Source organism: Paramisgurnus dabryanus, chromosome 21, assembly GCF_030506205.2.
Source record: "Paramisgurnus dabryanus chromosome 21, PD_genome_1.1, whole genome shotgun sequence".
Taxonomy (NCBI): domain Eukaryota; kingdom Metazoa; phylum Chordata; class Actinopteri; order Cypriniformes; family Cobitidae; genus Paramisgurnus; species Paramisgurnus dabryanus.
Genome location: NC_133357.1, coordinates 22,099,665 through 22,124,619, shown reverse-complemented (window position 1 = coordinate 22,124,619; position 24,955 = coordinate 22,099,665). Strand labels below are relative to the sequence as shown.

Here is a 24,955-nt window from a genome sequence, read left to right as displayed (position 1 = left end):
CTATTGCGAATTCTTGTCGGGCTACCAAAATGTATCTCCGCCCTGCCCATCGGGTATAGCAAGGAAAAAAATATTTTAATGTTTTCTCATTCTCTCAGATTTAGTTAGGAAATTATATTGTATGTAATTCGGCGTCGTCTGTCAGTCATTACTATCCTCACGTAAGTGAAACTGTCAGGAAGTAAAAGTATAATTAAATCCATTATTTTTCTCGCTCGTGTTCGTGTCATATGCACAGCTAGGCTCCTCTGCACGCGCTTCTCCCGGCTGTGCTCTTCACGAGTACGCGCTTAAGTAATTTCGTTTTTACCTCAGCCTTATCAAGATAACCACAACGTCAATCACGTTTTCCGCCATTTACCTCAACCACTCTCACCGCAGAGATTCGGGCCATTAGACTGTATTAATATTAACGGTCTATGATCTTCGTCTTTGGTGTTTTACGGCAGCTCGCATCCAGTTTGTTGCATGCTTAGGACTTCATGAAGGCTTACAATGTTTTGTTTTTTATCCGCTCACTTGAAATCAAAACGTGATTGGTCGATTTGCCCGTCACTCTCCACACCAAAACACATAGCTTGGCCTTCCCTGGGATTCATGAAGTCCTAACCAATGAATGAGCCAGATAACCGGGCCTTAATAGAGACAGACGATTCTGATTGGATTAGATGTTTTCATGACATGAACCTGACAGTAAGCTTTACGTTAGAACATAGATGAGAGAAAATACATTACATGTATTGTATTAAATTGAATTAAATAGAAATTTAAAAATGTAAAAACATATTTTTATTGAATACTATATTATTTATTTGTATTATTATTATAAAAAATCTTTTTATTAATTTTTTTAGGCCTTCTCTGAAGGCGTAGAAGGCCCTGAAGGTTCCCCACTGATTTATGACAGTGGTAATGGACAATTAGACTTCTAACCTGTAGGGGGAGCAAAGAGCAAAAACTCTTGAGTGTTGCTTTAAGCTGGTGAATCAGCTGGTCTTTCAGTTGACCAGCTAAAAAGTGTCCAAAACCCCTCTAAAACCAGCCTGCTACACCAGCTTACCCAGCTAAAACCAGGCTGGGAGACCAGTTAAAATCACCCAACCAGCTTAGGCTGGTTTTAGATGGTCTTTTATAGGGCTAATATGCTTTTCTGTAACCTGATTTTTCAGAACTTAAACATATTTAATCAATTTTAAATACTTAATCAAACAATAAATATTTAGCTAAATATTTAATTAATTTTTCTTTCTTTTTGTATTTGAATTCTTATCTAATTATTAAATGACTGTTTATATATAATGATGGGGCTGTATACGTAAATAAACCACCTGCTTATTCTGTGCTAGTCCCAGCAAGTTCGTCTCAATATATTTGTGCGTTATTGCTGGAAAATATAAAATGTATTTCCAGAAGATTTAAACAGCTGTAGTTCCCATCACATCATGTTAACACCCGACTAACACTTCCCTGGCCGGACCTTTCGATGAGCTTCGTCTTTTCCTACTTCTACCTTTCTTTTCTGTTCCCTATTAAAGGGACACTCCACTTTTTTTGAAAATATGCTCATTTTCCAGCTCCCCTAGAATTAAACATAAAATTTTTACCGTTTTGGAATCCATTCAGCTGATCTCTGAATCTGCCAGTAACACTTTTAGCTTAGCTTAGCATAATTCATTGAATCTGATTAGACCATTAGCATCGCGCTAAAAAAAAGTAGTTACATCGTGTACTAAGACAGACAGAAAATTAAAAGTTGTGATTTTCTAGGCCGATATGGCTAGGAACTATACTCTCATTCTGGTGTAATAATCAAGGACTTTGCTGCCGTAACATGGCTGCAGCAGGTGCAATGATATTATGCACGCCTAAAAAGTAGTCCCCTTGGTAACTTTCAATAGCAGGGGACTACTTTCTGGCACTGCGTAATATCATTGCGCCTCCTGCAGCCATGGTACGACAGCAAAGTCCTTGTTTATTAACTTTTAATTTTCTGTCAGATCCGGAGATCGGCTAAATGGATTCCAAAACGGTAAAATTCAAATGTTTAACACTATGGGAGCTGGAAAATTAGTTTTTTTAATATCTCTTTAAAGGTGACATAGAATGATTGAACGGAGTATTTATCCTTGTTCTGTGATGTGACATGTAGACAATTTTTTTTTTGTTTTGGTCTGTAATGCATTAGAAGCTTCCTAAAAACCTCTCTCAGATAGCTCTATTAGGGTGGGGGATTTTAAACAAGTGGTTTTGCACCTATTAGGCTCCCCCTACTGGCTTAACTTGCAATCTCATTACTGATTGGCTGACTTTGCTGCCACTCAAAAAATGTAGCCAATTATTTCAAAGTGGAGGGGCAGTTAGATGCCTGTGATGTCATAAGCATCAATTTTTCAGATTGGGACGTTTTCTGGCTTACATTTCTAAAAGAGGAATTTCTATGAGACTGAGATGTTTAGCATGTCTAGCACTTTTTGTATGTTCGTGAATGTGGGTAGACTACCATTATTCAACAAAGACAAGGTAAAAATGGTTTTTAATTCTCTGTCCCCTTTAAATAAAACTTTCCCACCTCAGATGTTTTCCTATCTTATAAATCTGCTTGCGCACTCACCTTCCTCGCTCTGTTTGCTAATGTCCTCGGTCTAATTCAGATTCAGCACTGTTCTCCCTGCTAACCCTTCACTGCTGTTCTCTAACTATCGCTTCTCTCTTCATCGTCTCGCGGACAGAGGGAGGATGCAGGTTCTCCTGTAGACTCTAGGACAGAGGTATTTTTGGATTGAACTATATATCTGTGTCTAATTGTCTGTCTTTGTCTTAATTGCTGTCGAAATCTGCATACACACTCCAGCATGGCTTTAAAGTGCCTTGAATAAAATAGGAGAGTGATTGTTTAAGCAGATCATGTATTCTTTCAGCCTGAAAAATCAAATGAGACAATTGTTCACTGCAGAATCATCTTGGCATAATAGTTCTTTGTTATGTAAAGCAGAACTATAGAGTCCCAACGATACATTTTGGTTATCTTTGTTTATTTTGTCTTACTTAAAGTCAACATGAAATCAAAACTGACCCCATGAATTTTCTGAATACACGCTCCTGGTATTGCTATTTCAAAGAAAAGCCCTTGTAATATTTCATAACTTCTTATTCTGCTTAGCTGATATCATCTAGGCTACACCAAGTGGGAAATAACCCCAGTTATTAGCTACTAAACAGGCATGCGTGGCGTAAAGAAGAGGCAAAGATGACAAAATGCATGGGATTTTTACCCTGGAGGGAATTTTATCTGTTAAGGAGAGAAGGTGAAGATCTTGTATCATGGATGCTTGAGAAAGATGTGAAGTCTCTTCTGGAAAAAAGCTTACTGGAGTTAGATTAAATAAAGGATGCTAATGGTTTATTCACGATAAAGCACAGCTACACTATGACTACTTGGACAATTTACTGTTTGTATCACTGCAAAGAACAGTATATAATATATTTATTTAACATAAATGGATCACATAGTATATTTTGCCACACAATATTGCGTACCTCTGCCTTCATTTTTGCATAACCTGAAATACATTTCTCCTGGCACATATATCGTTGCATAATCTTTCGGTCGGAGTGTCCACTAGAGGCACTGGAGCGCTTGTCTTTTCTCCATTTTGATGTGGGTTCATTCAAGTCCTTCAGTTCACGCCTGTGTGACTAGCATACGCCTGATGGTGTTACTGTGAATATTGTTTACAGGAAACATATTGCGCTTTTTATTGCATAGTACCCCACAGTTTGGTTTGGGTCAGCTTACTTTTGTGAGCTTTTCCACTGGGTGCAGTACATAGTACCCAATACTTTTATAGTACCACCTCGGTCAGGGTTCCTAGCGACCCGAGCTGATACCAAAACGTGACGCGATACACTGTAGATCACTGATTGGTCTGAGAGAATCGTCACTACAAGCATAATCGCTATAATGTAAACGATTAGCTTTACCTTCATGCTAGCTTGCGCTGTCTCGAGTAAACATGTTGTCTTCTGTGCTCTGCTATGTTCCCAAACTCCCTTTTAGCGATGAAAAGCATCCACAGGTTGAGAATCAGGAACACCATAACAGTTTTTTCCAGACTTGCTGTTTGTGGCGGCACATTCGAGACGCTCACGTCCACATATATGCTTAAATGCAACTTAAATGAGGCTCAGCGGAGCGCATCGACTGACGCCACGGGTGTTTGTACAGAAAATGTCATGTGAGACAGAGGTAGTGATAAATGCGACGTGCAAACATCTATTTGTGGTGGTCAATTTTAATTTTGTGGCGACTGAGAAATAAATAAATGTATGGGATAGGGCTGTAGTCAACCAAAGAAATGCTTAGTCGACCAAAGTCCTGTCCTGCGCATCGATTAGTCGACTAAAAATAAAAAAAAGACGCAATGTTTTGCATTTTGATTGAACATTTATTAAACAATTGTCATAGAGAATTTATAAAACAACAACGAAAAAACATCAATAATAATACAAAAAACTATAATAATAACACAATTCTTGAAAATTAAGTGATTTTTTTAACTGCAAAGTGAGGAGCTCTGTACTAGGTCTATAGTGACAGTCACAATCGCGCACCTGACCACACCCGCAAGCTCCAAAAAATATAACTGCTAAAACTCTCAAATAATGAAAACTCCTAAAAGCTCTCGTTTATACAGGCTGTTTATTCTTCTTTAATTTGAAGCTATGGGTTAACTTTTGTCCAGCCGATCTAGGCGTTTTAAAACAAACACACACACAAACACACACAAAAATAGCCTAAAACAATTCTAATAATAATAGGCTGTATAGTAGGATGGCCTATAGGTTTATTTTCGTTTTGTTACATTATTTAGGCTATTTTCAAACGCGTCAACTGTACAAATAAATAAGTCCAGCAAACGCCGAATCGGAGGACAAATGGCTCCTTATCGAAATGGTTTGGGTACGAGGGGATCGTGTTGAAAATAAAGGCATTTGTCTACCGTTAGAAGCTCATTTGAAACATTGCCGCAGCTCATTTAAGAAAATGACAGCTGCGAAGAGACTCCGCTTTAGTTTGAGGTAGTGCTACAATAAAGAAAGAAGATGGTCACCGTATCTGTTACCACTGAAATGTAGATGTAATATATTTCCAAATCTAAGCCCGTTGTATGCGGAATGTTGCCGAATAGACTGCAACACTATAAATCTAATGGATACAATAGGCACATTAAGAATGCGTTAAAAGACGCACCGGCCAAGGCGGGTCTAACTCACTGTGTGTGAGAAAGCCCTTGTCATCTTCTAGAACGAATACAGCAAAGATATTTAATGCTAATGTATGAGGCATATACTGTAGGCATATGCTGAGTTTTATTAATTTATGATGAGGTGCGTTCTAGTTAACAATGCAATGCAAGTGAACGCGCCGTGCCGGCGCCATGCGCGGTTATTATATTGTCTGCTATATTTGCTTTTTATTTATTAAATACATGCAGTTGGTTGATGAAACATTTATTAAAATAAAGAAACAATTTATACAAAACGAAATTCACTTTAAAGAAATGCTTTCTATAAAGCATTAAGTGGTAAACATTATGTCTGAGGATTTACAAAAACAAAATTTAATCTGCAATTTACTTATAGCCTAAAATACGTAAATGTTAATAATTTGGAACACAATCAGGAGATACTTTCATTTTAATTAGTTTATTGCTGTATTTTATTTACTATTCGAATGAAAGAATTTACAAAAAAATTGACTGTACCATTTACTTTACGCAAACCTTGTGAGCAAGCGAACTCAAACTCTGTGACCTTTTTTTTGTAAAATGCAGCCAGACAAAAGATTTAGATTTATTGGACATTTTGCTGACTAAAGCCAAAACAGGTAGTGTTTGAACTGAATGAATACAGCAGAACTACCTATATTCCTTTCTGAGCGAAGTAGCAGTGCAGCCAGCCACAGGTGCGGTTCCAGAGTGTTATATGTGGTGCGCTAAACTGTGGCGCTGTTACAAAATAGCCTAAATTAAAGCATTTAAAGTTTGGGATAAAACATGTGCTAATTATATTTAGAATACAGTAATATGTAAGTGCTTATAAAGGAATAAATATCAAGGAGTAAATCAATGAAAATGTCTTTATTGGGGAAAATAAATTAATTATGCAACTGGTCGACCAATGAAAATGTCAGTCGACCAAGACGGCATTGACCGATTAGTCGACTAAACGACTAAAGTTGACAGCCCTAGTATGGGAATGTACAACGACGCTCTCACTTTTATGATGTCACAGCAGTAGGCAGCGCAAATATAACGACACGCCTATAATCCATCCCACTCCGAAGTGCTACTAAACTCGATGGAAAAGCATACCAAGCCAAAGTGAGGTGAGCTGACCCGACCTGACCCAAACCAAACCGTGGGGTACTATGCAATGGAATAGCACCAATAGTGCTGACTTACAAAAGGGACAGTAATGAATGATCAAAATACATCTCTATGTTTTCGTTGGCTGTGTTTTATGATAATTTAACCACAAGGACAGCTTAAGTCGGTTAGGCATGGCACACGTTTACATAAAGAGTTTCGTTGCAAAACGAGATAACTCAGTTTTTAACATTTTTGTCAAAACATGTTTATTTTTATGTTATCATGTTATTATTTTGTTTTATGGTTCTACTTAGCTGTATTTTTTAAGTTATAAAAGTTTAAATCAAAACAAACCAACTGCAGTTGAATTGATATTAATTGGAATGCACAACCAAAAAACGAGATTTCTGAAAAATTATTATCTCGTTTTGAAAAGAAACTCTTCATATATAAGGACCATAAGGCACAAACCTAATTAAAGCCCCCCTAACCTAAAAAATGCACCCTAACCAGTCTTTTGTCACTTGGGTTGCAAATGCCATTTCATGTTGACTTTAAGTAATGTTTCATTTTTTAATGTTTAACTTCAGTTTTCATTATTTCGAATATCAGTGGGTACTCATTGTAAGCTTAAATAGGGAAACTTACAGAAAAGCAGAGCACATCTAGATCATAATGTTGATTTAGACTATGTGCAGAATGGGCTATATCTGGTTTATGTCGCAGCAGTTTTGTAGAGATTACGGATATTGTTGGTGTTTATCCATGCTTGCAGATAATTTCCAGTACATGCCAGTCTGCACCTCAAAAGACACGTGGTTTATAAATAATGAAAAGAAAACTCAAGGGATTTGTCTCACTGGATCGGATCTATTATTTATTCAGCATGTATATGACTAAGCCAAGCCTAAACCTGAGTATCTGAGGCAGTGACACAACCTCTATCACTCACTGTACTTCCACTGCAAACATTAACGTCTGAATGAGAGTTCCTTTTTTTGTTTGGCTGCTTGCTTTATGAATTCAACCATGCTCTGCCTCTCTGTCTCCACTACCTCACTTTGCCTCTGCCTCCGTTCCTTGGCTTGTACCATACCTTTCCCCTCACCACCACCACCCCTTTATTCCAGTCGGACCAGGATTCGGCCCCACGTCCTAAACAGGAGGTACTGTTTCTCATAGATCCACAGCCTGAGCAGTCTCTCTGTGTGTTTTTAAGTTTCTCTTTTTGTAGTAGTAACAGAAACTGAGCCAAGATTGAGGACCATTTGACATTTTGCTTGTTATCTACACCAGCATGTTTCATGCTTTTTTTGTCTTACGTGTTAAAGAAATTATGTAGTGATATGCTGTCTAGAAGAGATCTGCACTAGACAGATGTTAGATTTGTCACAAATATCACAATATTTTCACAGTAATGTATTAGGGCTGAGACGATAAATCATGCAATTCTGCTTGTTATGCTTCTCAATGAATTACTGTGAAACAGCACATTCAAAAGCCAGAGGGCGCTCTCGAGCAGAAACTCAATATGTGCCGCATACCATAACACATGCAGCTCCACAAAATGCATATAAGTATATTTATATCCAGCCTGATCTCACGAATTTCCGTGGGATAGTCACAGAATTTTTTTGCGCATTTTTCCGTAGCATTCTGACGGATCTCTGCATTTTTCCGTGGCCCTGCTACGAACTGTCTTTTTCCGTGGCATTCTCACAGATTGGTTACTCAACTGTTTTGTCCTATTTTCTTACCATTTTCACTTCGGTTTAGGGTTAGATTTACATGAAATGACATCCCTACCCAAACCCACCTCTATCCCCAACGCACGTCGACAATTGTTTAAAGTTTAGAAAATATAAAAGAATAAATAAAAAAAAAATTGTATAAACCAATAGTTAAAGTGACATACTAACGCAAACACCAAATCCAACCCTAAACCGAAGCGAAAATGGTTTGAAAATAGGAAAAAGCAGTCGAGTAACCAGTCCGTGAGAATGCCACGGAAAAATTTGCAAAAAATTCTGTGACTATCCCACAGAACTTTGTGAGATCAGGTTGTTATATCGCTCTTCATCAAACCTTTTCAGGTATTTTTAACTTTTCAGGGGTGGTGTGGCGCAGTGGATAAGACACACGCCTTTGGTTTGAGAGACCTGGATTCAAATCCACTGTGACACACCATTGCATCCCTGAGCAAGACACTTAACCCCTAGTTGCTCCAGAGGCGTGTGACCTCTGACATATATAGCAATTGTTTATAATAATATAGAATATAGGGATGTCCCGATCCGATCACGTGATCGGAAATCGGCCCCGATCACGTGGTTTCAGACTCGATCGGGATCGGACGTTACCTCCCGATCAGGACTCGGATACATATGCAGGGTTTAAAATCCATTAAGTTCTCGCTCTGCTCCGCGCCAGTGTACGCGCTGCGCTGGTGCGTGTGAACTGAAGAGAATAGGCTTGTTCGACTTCATCCGGCTGCCGGTTCTTGTGGTGCTGCATGACGTCAAAGTTCCGCGAGAACGATGTAAAAGCAAACTCCTCCGTATGATTTCGCGGATCACTCTCGCGGTAGTTTGACGTCACCAGGGTGTCGAGTGTTGCGGCGCCGCATGAAGTCGAACAAGCCTATTGACGTGCTTTCATTCATAGGCTTCACACACTCGTGCGTGCAAGGAACCCACGACAAAACCGCGTTTTTACCGCTCATTTAAACGACGCGTTGATCGTTATTGTCAACATGTGCTCAGACGCAGCTCCGCGTCTCACTCAGAACCTCAAGAACGCGCATTCGCGCAGGATCATTTGACATTACTGTAGAGATGAGAGAAAGAGAGGTAAGAATGGTGCCCATGTCGAAAAAACTTAATAGAAGTCTAGAAACAAAGTATTAAAGTATGTATAGCCATGTCACTCATCTCATTACAAAATGTTAACTAGATAACTGGATACAACTGATTGTATAGTTTAATAAAATAATGTATTTTGATTATACAAATCAATTACGACCTAACTATAGTGATTGTTTAACTAACAGCTGACCAGCTTAGGGAATCTCTATGGCTAATTTATAAGATATATTGCTGAATCAGTATGTTGTTTTTCTTGTTAATTGAGTCTTTTTGGGTAGCCTATCTTATGCCTAGAATGAGTCAAGGAGGTTAAGTCTTATAACTTCATTCAAAGTTTGATCAATTGTGCATAATGACATGTGCACCAAATGCATATAGGGTGTCAGACTCATAGATTTGCATAATTTAAAGTTCAGGTTTTAAAGTTTGGGTCAACATGTGGCACAGCTTTAAAACTGAAACTTATAAAATCCTATCAGAGATACAAAATGTCATTGAAACACACCCAGTTGCTTTGCTGTCATCAGGATTAAACATGTTACCCCTCGAACCCTCCCTCCTAACAGAGCATCCCCACAAAACAAACCCCAATTTAACCCCTGAACATATATAGTATATATTCATTATTTTTTAACACATCTGTAGTTATGCGCTGGCACAGAGTTAGACTCTTTTGACTCCACACAGAAACAGCAATGCGTGCGGCATGACATAAGGAACATCCTGGACTGGTTCTGTTTTTTTGCTCTTCTTTATTCTTTTTTTTTAATGTATTATAGAAGTATCGGATCGGGACTCGGTATCGGCAGATACTCAAAATCAAATGACTCGGACTCGGACTCGAGGGCAAAAAAACCTGATCGGGACATCCCTAATAGAATAGGTATGATGATTTTGTGTTGAGGAGTCATACCAGACCCAAATGAAGCAAATTAATCGCACTGTTTGCGCATAGTTGAACGCTTCAACATTTTGAGTAAACTCGCTTCATTTGTGCGTGATATTCACGTCATTCGCGCGTGAAATTCAGACGTGAATACTCTCAATTTCCTAGCTTTAGCTAGCTGGTAGTCTCAAAATTTATATATATATATATATATATATATATATATATATATATATATATATATATATATATATATATATATATATATATATATATATATATATATATATATATATATATATCAAACAAACAATACTCAAACAAAACAGAAAAAAGTTTCATCCTATCTATATTTTTGTTTCTCTGCTTATAAACTCTTAAATATTGGTATTTTTCTTAGCAAAAAGCTGAAATAATTGCATTTTTGTGAAGGAATTTTGTTTGAGATCAGATTCGGAACGATTATTAAAACATACGCAGAGTTTAGAATTAGTAAATTCGTTTTTTCATAAACTGAGCAAGTCTAGTGGATAATCGCGGTATTACATATTAACATAAAACCACATCAGGAACATGTTTTTTTTCATGCAAATGTTTACTCTTAATTGACGAGATCACTCGTCAATGGCGGGGAATGATTTAAAAGGTAATTCATTCCAACTTAAAGGCTCTCTAAGCGAATATGTTCGACGTCACTTGTTGTTGATATTTGAACTGTTTTCAAACAGACGAAGCGTAGCTAACTCCTCCCCCTCCCCCTCCCTTCCGTGCTTTCATGAACGCGCCCAACCCCCACCCCCAAATCCTTCTTGGCGTTTATTGGCTGTAAAACTTTGTTTTGTTTCGTGGTGCAGGTTTGGCCACTGTGTGTATATTGAAGTTTGTAGAGCCTGGGCTGTCTACAGAGATCGCGTTTTTTACAGTTTGATCAGCGGTCAGGTAGCAAGCAGATAGTGAGGAGATGTGTGCTGTATGTAACAAAAAATGTTTTATGGTCTAAAACGCGTGAATTCGCTTAGAGAACCTTTAACGCTTCATTCGTGTTTAGTGTGAACACACCATTAGATTGATAAGGACATCCTACTGATCAAAGAGCCATAATACATGAAAGAGCTGTGCATAATATTTCCTTTGTGATCCAGAATCGATATCAGACAGGCATTATTAGCATGAATCACGATTAATCGTCCCAGCCCTAGTATTAGACTATAAAAAATTGTGCTAATGAAAAGAAAGAAATAATTTCAATACCCAGTTTAAAGTGATCTGAAGAATAGCTTATACTGCATTCATATTTTATGCTTTTCAGTGATGGTCCATATTGATTTATTAGGGTTTTAAATTTTCATAACATGCATTTTTCACTGGGAGACCAGCGAAAACTACATGCATAATTCTCGTGGTCATGTCCCTGATATTTGTACGACTTAGTGTGTACATGGCAAAGATAGAAAAACTTCTACGAACAGCTGTGTAATGACCATACAGTACTGAAATACTTCCACCCCTCCAGTGAAATGAGCTCTCCAGAAAGGGATCATTTGCTGAAGGTAAGTGCTTCTACCTATTGACCTGTTTGTTTTATAGCAGTTCCTGGATAAACCAGAAGATGTGCTGCAGAAACATCAAGCCAGCATCAATGAGCTGAAACGAGCGCTGAGAGAGCCAAACAGCAAACTTGTCCACAGAGAGAAACGTCTTTCTGGAGCATCGTCGGGCAGCACTCCAGAGAAAAAATCTGTGAGTAGTTGATGCTGAGAGTAGGAGGGAGGTGTGCTGACTTTTGAAAAAGCAAGATGCTTTATAATCAATGCTGTTCTTTTTCTGTAAATGTTTTTAGATTTCTTATCAGGATTATTCAGATTGATTTCGGTAATAATATTAGTGTATTTGTTTGTTATTTATGCATTTTTTCTAGGCTTTCTTCAAGTTTATGCTGTCTAACCATTTCATGTCATGGTTCTGGTCAAGAGCCACTAGCAGTTCGAAACTTTAATACAGGTTAACTAGAGTGGTTTATTTAAGGTATTTTCAACCAGCATTGGGTCAAAATGGGTCAAGCCTAGTTGTTGGGTTAAATTAGCCCCCCCCCCCCCCAAAAAAAAATGTTTAGATTTGACCCAAGAATTTGTTAAAACATCCCATCTTTTTTAGTTGAAACAACCTAGCATAGGTTCAATTACAAACTCATAAGCAGCTGGGTTCATCCATTTTTGACCCACTTCTGGGTTGAAAATAACCCAGAGCATTTTAAAATTAAAAGTATAAACCAGTGTTGTAGTTGAGACCACCTCATTACAGTCCAAATCAAGTCTTAGACCAGAGTCTCAATTCTTAGACTTGTCTTGGACTCAAATCTGTTGCTTTTGACTGCAACACTAGTTACACAATGCCTCTTAATAAAGGTTAATGACATTCCAAATACTTTTTTCTACCAAATGTTATTTTTTTCAAAACATCCATCCAACATTTACATAACCTCCAACTTTGAACATGAATTTTAACTCTTGCGATCAATAGGTTGTCCTGCCATATGAACACTTGACGCAAGATATGCACAATGCAAGTTACAGTAGCGGAGATATTGTGGCACTGACAGGCCATTAAAACTGTTCACTCTATTGATATGTAGGCCTCAGAGGAGTCCCTATTGATTGAGAAGCAAGATGGTTGTCAAAGAGACCTGACCCTCAGTAAAAAAGAGGAAAAGAGCAGGAGTCCTAGAGTAGCTTCATTAGCCACTGGAATCAACAGAAAGACAGAAGAGGACAGAATGAGAGAGAAAATCTCCACCTCACACAGTGACACAAAAGAAAATCACAGTGTAGCAAAAAGGACCTCGGCAGAAACAATCTTATCACCAGAGAAGCCACTGAGAAATAGAGCTAAAAGCCCTGCTTTAAGGTATAACCATTTCCAGGGCGTTGGTTCTTTGGAGGAGAAAGTGTATGATAATGGGAACCCGCAGGACAGATGTTTGCCACAGAATGTGTTTCGTGCAAATGGGTACGATGAATATGCAGCAGAGAGACACTGGGTTAAAAAAAGAAACATGGGTGTAACTGATGGAGAAGATGAGAATCGGGATTTGGCGAGCTATGTAGAGAAAAGCTTTGGTGAGGCCTCTCCCAATGCAGCTGTGGATAAATATATGAGAGATCGATATAATGAAAGCAGATGGGAGAACCAAACCACAGATTCAGATGCAAACAACATCAGATCTACTACTATACAAAAACAAACACCTAATCCAGCTCCTAAAAACTCAACAATCCAAAGAAACGATTCCTCTGCAAGCGACACATCGCAGTCCGAGGTAAAACGAATAGTCCCGCTAAAGCCAGAGAGGTCAAAGAAGTTGAAAGGCAGTAAAGGAGCCAAGCTACATGGAGAACCGAGTGAAAAAATCAGTTCTGAATCATTTGAAGAAGGGAAGAAGTCTAAGGAAGAGCAAATTGGTTGTAAGAATACCTTGGACGGCTTCTTGAGGCCCAAAAATTCTGCAGTTCCAGAGGGTAATGGAATGCTTGATAAGCAAGATTTGTCCAATAATTTTCACAATAGGGAAGTCAGAGAACACACTCAACAGTATCTTCAAGACAGGCACCAATTACGGGATTTCAAAAACAGTGCTGACCACAGGCTTAGTATCGAACAAGATCACTTTCTGTTTGAAGATCCGTGTTCTATGTTTGACTTTCCGAACAATTCAACGTTTTTAGCCTTCGATCAGATTCCGTCTTTATACCCACCTGTAAAATCCCAGAGGGCAAGAGATACACGTACCAAACCGATTACCAAAAGTGATTCCAGCAACAGTCTTCACAAGAGCTCCAACATGGAATCTTCCAAAAGGAAACCTGTGGTAACAACTGCTTGATATCTGCTTGTCACTCACAGGAACTAAAACATCGCATGAAATGGCACATCCATATCTTAGTTTTGCATAGTACACATATCGTTGAAACATAAGCACTTGTTTCTGAGGAGAGATTAGTAGAATGGTCTGTTTTTATCTCACCATTGGCTGATAAGAGGTATAGGGTACTAAAACCACTGATTGGATGAGGACGTGCCACTTTTTCTCCCAGCTCAGAGCTCAACATCTGCTTGCGCATTTGAGAAAGCACTTAGGATCTACCACATAATCTCCATCGCTTAAGCTTCAGGCTTCAGTTCCACTAACTTTCCACCTGACTTGCGGTCTTTCCTTCCAACATTCTTTCTCTGGTTCTCTCTTACCAGGCATGTAGGGAATGGTTGTTGCAAGGAATCAAAGGCCTGTACACCATGCTGTTATGCTAAAGGCCATTTTTGCAAACAAAAGGGCTTGCGCAAGTAAGATTTTCAAAAATGGCCACGGTATTGCTCATAAGAAAGGCTCTGAAAGTTGATTTAACAAGGAACGGTTTTAGCTTCCATTTAAAGATAGTATACTCCGCTTCTACATGTAAGATTTCATATTTGCCCTTGACTATAAAAAATGTGAATCAGTCAATTATTTATTTGCAGGGAGCCTTGAGGTTTTTGTCTATTGTTTGGCCAAAGGCCCATTGAGATTCAGCTTTCTACTCTAGACTAATTGAAGCATATACTGCTAAGTTTAAAACAAAAAGAATGTGATATGAAGGAAATACTGCTAAGACTTTATTCTTGCAGTAGAAAGACTTTAAACTAGAAGAGCCGCAGGGATAGTCCTGAAAAACTGCTGTTTGGGTATAACAATGTTAGATATAATGTGCGGATTGCTTCATTGTTTAAAGGCCCTTCAGTGGCACTTCAGTGGCAAAATTGCACCCAGCTGCCATAATATATTTTACTTCTGTCACGGTGCAATATGCTGTATGCTCTAGTTTACACTGTTTAAGGCTACGTATTTGTTTCTGTGTATCAGACAGTGCATCCGGTCGATGGTGTTACGAATGTTTGGTTTTTGGTTGAGGGCCTAATCTGGGCTCCTTCCCTGTTATCTCAAATTTCAGTGCACTAACTTTGCATTGCTCTTCCTTTAATTTCATCTCACATCCAGGAGCCCCTACCCACCCCAGCAATTCATGCGGAACCTCAGGAGGAAGCCCAGGTGCCTCATTTTTCCACTCATCTCACAGCTACCTCCTCCATAAGCTTTGGCTATTACACTTTGATAAGCGCTATAAACCTGTCTTTAGCTGTCGCCATAACAGCATGAAATGAATTGCATGATCCACAACCATCCCATTTAAAAGTCCTACATGGAATAGTCATTTATTGCATCCATAACATGCATTGATTCCCTGGCACTGTTTTAACAAGATCAAGGTTGCCTTAGTTAGCATGAATCTAACAAGATTGTTTGTAAAAAAAAGAAATTAAACAGATTTTTCTGTTGAGAAATTTTATAGTAATTATAAAAACATGCTAGGACCTACAAGAGAAGACGAACCCATAACAATGACATTTTATTATCTTTTATAATCCTTCCTCAGAGACATGTAATGCTTCTTCATGAGGAATATTTCAGTTTCCCGAACTAATATCTGCATCCCTACTAGCACTCTTTAACCATCAGCCACCACAATGTTGTCCCATTCTGAATGTGTCACAAGCTTCGTGTCTTGTGAAGAACATGTTACCTCCATTATTGCCTTGTTTTGTCTATTTTTAGTCAATATTTGCTCTTGTGGCACAGCTGGTTCCTTGCACCAAGATCTGGTCTTTTTCTGCTTCTTCAGAGAGAGCCTTGGGAGAGACGCTTGGGATCGGTGTCAGAAGATGACCCAGACCTGGATTCTCTGTACCTGAAGGAGACCCACCTAGGCATTGAGCGCAAATGCTCGAGCATCACTGTCAGCTCCACATCTAGCCTGGAGGCTGAGGTGGACTTCACCGTCCTCATGGACTTTCAAACCGGTATTGAGGAATTTTCTAGAGGCATGACCGAGCTAGGCGAAAAAGACATCTCCAATGAGTTTGGCTTCTCTGACCGGCCAACACATCCAGCATTTATACTGGGAGCAGATCCTATCTATTTTCATGAAGAGAGACCTGTGGAAGTTCAGAGGCACGTAGAGAAACCAAAACCCGTTGTAGAGCAGAAACCACAGGAGGAGCGTAAACCAGAGGTAGACATCCACCCTTTATGTTTCAGCAAAAGTGGCTCACCAAATCACCTGCTGGGGATGTTGGATGTGTTGAAGATTGCAATCACATCCCATTTTCTTTTCTTTCACATTTTACAGGGCGCATCATGAAATGTCATTGGAATTTGAGTTCATGATTGATGCTAATTCCATTCCATTTGATGCTCCCTTCTTAAGTTGAATATCACTCGGTTCAGGTTTGGTTGCTTTGATTTCAATTTTTTTGTTGCATTTTTCATTGCTTCTTATTCTTTTCTTTCACCATGACTCATTATATGCTGCCCTATAGTTCATTTGATTGCCATTGTGTACCTAACTCTAAAAATCACTTCCAAGTATAACTTCATCTCTTTCATTTCTTTTCCAAGCCCTTTGTACCCAAAAAGGCTCCGCGGTCAGTAAAAGTCGCCCAAGCTATGAAGAAAGACTCTACGGATCAAGCTTATGCCCAGTCGATGAGGCGTGAGAGCTCTGGATCGCCTCCGATTCAACCTCTGAGCAGAGAGAGCAGTGAGATCATCGCCTCTCAGGCTCTAAGGAAAACTGAGGTCAAGATCGAGACGCAACCCAATGGCTCTGAGGTCACAACCACCATTATGGAGATTGCAGACCCGGTAGAGACCTTTTAGCTCATCATGCTTACTTTACTGAGGAAATGTCACATTATGATGTGAGGAACATGCTGTGAAGATTAATTATCTTCAATTACATATGCGTCTGAGTAATTACTTTCTTAAAGTGTCTTGATACTTACATGCACAGTAGTGGATCTCATCTGGATTATATCTTCTCTGTTTGTCGTTATAGGACCATGGTTTGAGCAGCATGCGAGAGGCTACATACTCAATGGCAGAAAGTGTTTCTCCTGTAAGTGATCACTAAAAGGCAAATCTAATATTATTGTTACCAAACTTTAAAGGGATAGTTCACCCAAAAATGAAAATTCTGTTATCGTTTTATGATGTTACAAACCTGTATAAATGTATATCATTTTGAGAAATGATTTTAACCAAATGATTAGACTTCTATAGTATTATTTTTTCCTACTATGGAAGTCAACTGGGCTTCTGATCGATTTGGTCAACATTCCCCAAAATATCTTCCTTTGTGTTCATCAAAACAAATATATACATATGCAGGTTTGTAAAACATGATAGTGAGAAAACTATGACAGAATTTTCACTTTTGGGTGAACTATCCCATTAAGCCTTCTTCAATGCAAACAAATCCCTGAGTTATAGCTTTAGCTAAGCTGTGAGGTCTACTATGGAAGTCTATTGTATCATGCAAGTCTTTTTGTGTGAAAATTGCGTGTTTTTTTAGGTGAACGTGGTATCATTCGGAAGAGAAGGTTCTCCTTTAATGGTAACTGAGAATGTTACATCGGCCACTACAACTCATGTTACTAAGGTATCTCAAACATTTACACCTTGTTATACCACGGGCCTGTTGAATGCTTTATACTGATTGGTTGAGAAATGTTTTACGCGTGTTGATTATTTTTCTGTAAAACGCATATCTAACCTGACAAATGTCTTAAAATAACCACCAGAGCAGAGCAATGTCTTTGGTAACCGTGGTATACGCGCAATAATTGACTTAAATTTGTTGAATTATTTGAAAACAATGCCCACCCGTGGTGTAACTCCGCTTCACGGCGTGTCGCATTACCAACTTGGGTGTCCATTATTTTCGAATAATTCATCTGTAAAAGTTTGTTTATATTTTTAATCTTTTTGTTTTGCAGACGGTGAAAGGAGGCTATTCAGAGACGAGAATTGAGAAAAGGATTATCATTACTGGTGATGATGATGTTGATCAAGATCAGGTATACGGACTACCGGCACATCCGGGAACTTGACTGTAAATTTCGTCACTGCCCCTTTTTGGGGGAAAACAAATCAGACTTCCCATTGACTTCCATACAAAATAGTGGAACAAAGCAACGTTTGTACACAACCGGCAGGCGTAAATAACTTATGAAATCACTCAGATTAAACATGTCGAGTATTTATCTGTCCACCCTGCCTGCCATAGAGCGGAAAAGATACATTAACACATTTAATTTGGTCAATATAAAAACATGTCCCTTTCATTCTCCCAGCATCAAATTTGTGTAACAACGCCACCCAGTGATTGCTGGGAATATCGCTAAGCCAATTAGTTGTATGGCTAGATGGAAAAGTGCACTCATACTCTAAATATAAATACGAAGTAACTTTCAAATACGAAAATCATTCACTGGCTTCCCTGTTGACTCGATGAGGTACAAGTAAATGTCCGGGTAAGACACCTCTGGCCAATGGGAAGCGTTGTTACACAAATTTGACGCTGTGAGAATGAAAGAGACATGTTTTTATAATGACCAAATTAAATGTGTTAATGTATCTCTTGCGCTCTATGGCAGGCAGGGTGGACAGATAATTACTCAACATGTTTAATCTGAGTGATTTTTACACCTGCCGGGTGTGTACGAACATTGCTTTGTTCCGCTATTTTGTATGGAAGTCAAAGGGAAGTCTAGTTTGTTTTCCCCCAAAAGGGGGCGTGAACCTGATGAGAGACATTATATGACGTTGCGCCGGTTGTGCGTATGTGCAGATCAGGGTTGGGAACCCAGAACCAATAGTCAGAACTGATTCTATTATTATTATTTTTTTAATACTGATAATTATAATTTTTGTGACATTCTGTAATGAACTGCATTAGCATCAAAATCGGAAAATGAAAAATGTAAAAAAAAACATCTAGCATTGCAATATGTATCTATATATATGTAATACACTTTACATATTGCCTCACATTCACCTACATATTCATACATCGACGGCAGTGTCAGCAATGCAAGTTACCATCGAGCTCGTTGAAAAAAAGCTTCTCATGGATTTATTGCATTTTGTGAAAAAATAATAAGTTTTTATAATAAATCTTTGAAAATAAATTATGGATTTGAATTTTTTATGTTAATATAACCTAAAGATGCTATGTGAAAGTTTGTAACAGAAAATCTAAACTGTCACTTTCTTGGTATAGAAAACACATTTTTACTGAAATTAGTTATTATTATATATAAATTATTATTTATATATATATATATATATATGAAGAGTTTGGTTCCAAAACGCAATAAATCCATTTTAACTAATTTCAGTAAAAATGTGTATAGATATATAGATATATATGTATCATATGATATATAGTATCACAATATATGACTGCACAGCTCTCAAGAACTAGAATGCCTCAAACTATAACTGTGTGTGGTTTATTAAATAAGCACAAATTACTTAGCATGTCAGAAGACATATTGCCAATACATAAGCTGCTTGTTTTCGCATCTTCCATTAAACCTCGGAAATAAATTACTTTTCACAGGCGCTCGCCATGGCAATAAAAGAGGCCAGGCAACAGCATCCCGACATGTTGGTTACCAAGGCTGTGGTTGTCAGGGAAACAGAATCTTCCACTCTAGACCCACATGAGGAATCAAAGGTATTTGTCACCACTAGTGCCTGCGTGCACAACTAATCCATTTTTTTAAGCATTTTATGTCAAAACCAGTTGATTCAGCTCTGTGTTGTTAACTCTGCTCAGATGGACACCACTGACAAGCACACTTTCAATTAACTGCAAACAATAAAGCTTGCAGTTATTTCAAAAAGAAATCTATTGCAAGTCTTATTGTTTACACAATGTAAAGTAAGTAACCTGTAATTAAAAAATTAACCTGATTGCCTTAAAATATTTTTTTACTTCAAACCAAAATAATAACTTTTTTGAGTAAACTAATATTTTGTATCAAATTAACTTAAAATTTTAAAGCATCCAGGTAACTTATGTTTTTAGGTTGATCCAACAAATAGATTTTTTTGTAAGGGCCCATATCATGAAAATCTGACTTTTTCCATGTTTAAGTGATATAATTGGGTCCCCAGGGCTTCTATCAATCTATAAAATGTGAAACAAAAAAACCCAGTAACTTAGTTTTGGTAAACCATTCTCTGCAAGCATGCAAAAAATAGGTCATTGAAATTTGGCTCCCCTCGTGATGTCAGAAGGGGATAATACTGGCCCTTTATTTGCACTATCCAACCACGGCACTGCCATTTAGTGCAGAGATCAACGCATTTGCATTTAAAAGGACACACCCAAAAACGTCTCACACCTACAAAGTGGCAGTTTTAACATGCTATAATAAATGATCTATATGATATTTTGAGCTAAAACATCACATACATACTCTTGGGACACCAAAGATTTATTTGACATCTTAAAAAATTCTTGTGAAATGTCCCATTTAAATGCATTGAATAACAGCAATCACAAGTTGTCAATGAAGTTAATCATGTAATCCAGCCATTTATTAATATAGGTTTATATTATTTATTAATTTCTGCTTTTCTCTCCATTAGTCCTGATCTTCTCAGTTCTTCATCAGGAAGTTGTTTCTCAATGACTGCCACAAGCTTCAAGACCCAGGACACCAACTCTTCCACTTACACACCCAAACACCCATACACACAAAAAAACACACACTGCCTCCCAGATGTCAGACATATTCCTTCCCATGTAATTTTTACTTTGTGTCTACATTGCTGTGGTAATATGGACATATGAGCGGTCTCCTCGGCTTAAGACCGCTCGGGATGGACAGTCTCCTCGTCGCATCGATCAGAAGATTTAGTCGGCATCGTAGTCTATCGCTTTTTCTTCACGAATGTCAAAACTAACCAAGTGTACTCTTAACAGTGCAATGTCGACATTGACGCATGAGGTACGAGGCTTTTGATGAACATTGCTGAAGATTACACTAATAAGTGGAGTGACAGTAGTGTGTGCTGAGTAGTTTCTTTAGAGCTCATTGAGATGTTACATGAAGTATTTTGCAATCACCGACCTGTAGAGAAAAGCCTAATGTGATAGCTAGTGTATGTCCATACTTTTTTGATCCACGAATGTTATAATGCCGATTGTGAACCTCATCTGCATGTGGCAAAGCAGGGTTAAAACATTTTCATAGACAGTCAAAATAACTGGGTCGATGTTCTGGAGAAATGAACAGATCATATTCTAGATTTAAGTATAACGGACAAACATTTAATCATTTTTGAAAGGTATTTATTTCCATATTGAATGTAACATGAGCAAATTGGATTTATACACTTTATCCTGTAAATTTATCTTAATAAATAACTGCTGTATTAGTTTTATAGGTGCAACAAAATAACTTTTATTTCTATGATATTTGGGGCTTAGTAGTTACAAACAAATCAGACTTTAAGATCTTAATCCTCAAGTGATGTTGGGGACAAATTTGGGCAAAATTATTTTGTTTTTATAACTTCTTATTCTGATACATCGGTACAAAACATCAGTACTTTTCCTAAATTTGCCAAATAAACACCCAAAAACATTGGACATCATTCAACTACTTAATATGCTGATAGTGCCCATTTTGAGGCACCCATAGGAAATGAATGGGAAATGACTTAAATTTAGAGCATTTTTTTATTTGTTAAATAACCATCAATAAATCCAAAACATTGCAGATTATACATACACATAAATGAAGGGGTGGGCCTATACTGTACAACATCCTCAATGTGACCACCATTCACACAAATGTACACATCAAAGTCCCACTGCAAGATTTGATACTGCTTTCAGGTAAAACATTGCTAAAGTTAACGTTTTATCTCATTCTTTAGCAGCACAATGGCAAAGAGGTTTACTGTAGCAGAGACCCAGGATCTCTTACTTGAAATGTGTTGTTTTCTTAATTTTGTTAGTGCAAATAAGTAATTTCTTTCTCTTATTATCTTTCTATTAACACAGTCAGATTTGCATATTATGGCATCTTTGCACAGCTGTACCCAACAATTCTTTTTTTAATTCAACAATTTTAACTTGTGATAAAATCTAGAGATGTTAAGTTTGGTACAACATTGGTTAATAGATTTCAGCCTGTGCACTAGTGAGTCGTGATGTCACAGATGTCACTAAAAAACAAAAGTGGGACTTATTTTAGGGGTTTATACTGTGATTTAATTAGTGGAATGAAGATTTTTATGAAAATCTTTTATTAAGTGCATTTTATGTAAAAAATAACATTAAAATATACATTTATATTTTAATGTAATTGCTATTTTAATTACAGCAGATGTCAAAAAAGTGAAGGCGTAAAAGGCAATCACAAAGTGCCCAAATTTGTCCACTAACAGCAGATTAGTGCAGTTCTTATTAACAGCACTTGAGGGTTAAATACGAAATATCCCCACACTGTAAAATTGATTGTTGCACTTAAATTTTTAAGTTTAATACATTTTAAATTACAATTAATTTCAACTTAATAGTGATGGGGTGGCTATAATTTATATAAATAAAGTTTAAATAACATAAACTAATTCAACTATATAATTTATAGCAACTCCTCACTAATCAAGAATGTTTCAATTAATTGTCATTTCAAGTTAAGTAAAGTAATTTAAACTTCAAAATTTAAGTGCATCAAGGAGTTTTTTTTTTTACAGTGCATGTTTAACCTGTTTTTTAAATGCACGACATAAAATGCAACACACTTGCTGAATGCTCTAATATGCCATCTTCTACACCTATTGTTAGGTGAAACATTTCAAATTAGGGCTGTGCCAATACCGGTATTTAATTACTACCAATCTACCAATACCAATAGATACAGATAGTTTTGATTTTTCATAGTATTGAGTTTTAAATTCAATTCTGTTGTTATTGTCACCTAATTCAAAATAATCACACAGTATTTTCCAACATTTTTTAATCGCCACGATATTATGTTTTTTTTTTTTTACAATCGCAAATGTACAATAGTGGGGAAAAAATGCTTTTATCTGCCGATACCGATTTTAGGCCAATATATTGGTGCATCCATATTTTAAACCCCTTATACCAATATTCTGGTTATTTAAGGCATTTTGATACGGTGTGATAATGCATATTGAAACCCATACCCATGGAACACTTCTCAACCAATCAGAATAAAGCATTTAATAGCCCCATGCTGTAATATATTTAACTAATGTGTTATATGCATGTGCATTTAGACCTAGACATTCGAAGATAAAATAATGTACAATTAATTTCTAACAAGCCGATTTCTTTTAACAAATTCCCAGCTGCCCCACAAGATTTCAAGACTTGTGATTATTTTTAATCTGCTCCCTCTCATGCAATGCTGTGCCAGTGAAGAAATGATTTTAAACAACTTCAAAAGGTTCTGATTTGTAAGATATGATACCTTATTGTGTGATGAATGTCATGAGCCTGTGGCTTGGTTTTCAGTGCAGTGTGACCTGTGAGCCATGATACTCTTTACAAACGTTCCTAAAGCAGTAGAAGTCCTGAGTCAGGATGTGTATGTGTTGTAGTGTTATCTGGATGAATGATTTATGACGTGTATTGCCAAATAAATAAAAAACTAGCAGACTTGTATATTAGGAAAAACGAATGCCAGGAAAGCTCTTGGTAATATTTGCTAACATGGTAAAGGCTTGTTGTTGTGTATCTATAGGATTGGTTCAGGACAGGCCGGTGCACTATGTGAATATTTTGACATCTTATACACAACGTACAAATATGAGACTTGAATACACCATACCTTAAGCTCGTAGTCATTGATTTTTGAAGACTTGGATGCTGTTTGTGAATATAAAGAAGTGCCATGTAAAGGTTGAAGGTTGGATCAACCCCAGCATTCAGCATTTGTCAGTTTTGTCTCATTACAAGGCAGTGTCCTTGTTCTTGCTGTACATGTAGCATAGAAAATGAACTCTGGATAAAAGATGTTTAGAAAACTTTGTCTTCAGCATTGGTTGCCCTGAGATTTCACTTCTGTTTACACTGCTATCTGGTACTTTCTACTGCTTGATTTTGTGTGTTTGCTGTACAGTGTTCAAAAAATAAAATTGATCCATCCACTTGTTCAGTCTATTTTTTTAAAAGCAATCAGATTTCCATATGTACTGTTTCCTAAAGTAACTAATCTTGCTAAAAACATTCTGTATTGATTATACTGCACTGCCCTCTAGTGGTTTGAAGAGAAAAATATATTTTATAATGAGTTTGGGAAAAGAACCAACACTTACATTTAATGCACACATAAATATGATCGTCAAGTTGACTTTTGTAACTTTGGGCTTCACACCTGTGGTTGGTGGTTTAGATGATCAGTGAGGCTTTTGTTCCACATTTGTCATGAAATACACAAGCGTGCCGCACAAGCCCTGAAAAGTGAAGCCAAAACGTCTCGATCGCCCCCCAGTGACTGGTCCCAGTATAGGTCATAAACCCCGCCTCCCCATGTTATTCAATGGGACTTGAGACCAACTAAAAAAATTAATTACACTTCAATTATCTTTTTTCCGAACCTGGTTTCTGTCATTCATTGTAGTTTTTATCAAACTGATGTCACACCGGAAATAGGTAGAGAAGTTGCCAGGGGGGCAGGGTTTCATATTTTATTGAAGCTTCCCTGGACGCCGCCATTGCTTAGCGAACACCCATCTGCTGTTAGCATCCCATTGACTCCCATTCATTTTGGTGTCACTTTGACGGCGAATAACTTTACATCTGAGGCGTTTAAAGACTCCATTTGTCCATTAATTATTTCTAAAGAAACACGAAAATGTATAAAAGGCTCCATTACCATGTATCTTACGTTATGTCCCAGTAGAAGCAGTT

At 37.5% G+C, this 24,955-nt stretch overlaps 1 protein-coding gene across 11 annotated transcripts in view; it reads left to right on the top strand.

Moving 5' to 3' along the window:
• LOC135775778 (band 4.1-like protein 1) overlaps positions 1-21,204 on the top strand; it is an 80,559-nt gene extending 59,355 nt beyond the window's left edge. For 4 of the 11 annotated variants that reach the window (XM_065286257.2, XM_065286254.2, XM_073813044.1 and 1 more), the window contains exons 13-23: positions 2,730-2,768; positions 7,502-7,537; positions 11,709-11,861; positions 12,754-13,986; positions 15,833-16,222; positions 16,609-16,854; positions 17,048-17,107; positions 17,564-17,650; positions 17,988-18,068; positions 19,616-19,732; positions 20,653-21,204. In XM_065286257.2, coding sequence (XP_065142329.1) covers positions 2,730-2,768; positions 7,502-7,537; positions 11,709-11,861; positions 12,754-13,986; positions 15,833-16,222; positions 16,609-16,854; positions 17,048-17,107; positions 17,564-17,650; positions 17,988-18,068; positions 19,616-19,732; positions 20,653-20,658 — 2,448 coding nt within the window. In that variant the 3' untranslated portion in view covers positions 20,659-21,204. Of the gene's footprint in view, positions 1-2,729; positions 2,769-7,501; positions 7,538-11,708; positions 11,862-12,753; positions 13,987-15,832; positions 16,223-16,339; positions 16,438-16,608; positions 16,911-17,047; positions 17,108-17,563; positions 17,651-17,987; positions 18,069-19,615; positions 19,733-20,652 lie in introns of those variants that run through there. The other 7 variants (XM_065286256.2, XM_065286259.2, XM_065286258.2 and 4 more) reach the window with 7 other exon arrangements.
• Positions 21,205-24,955: the final 3,751 nt, after the last annotated feature.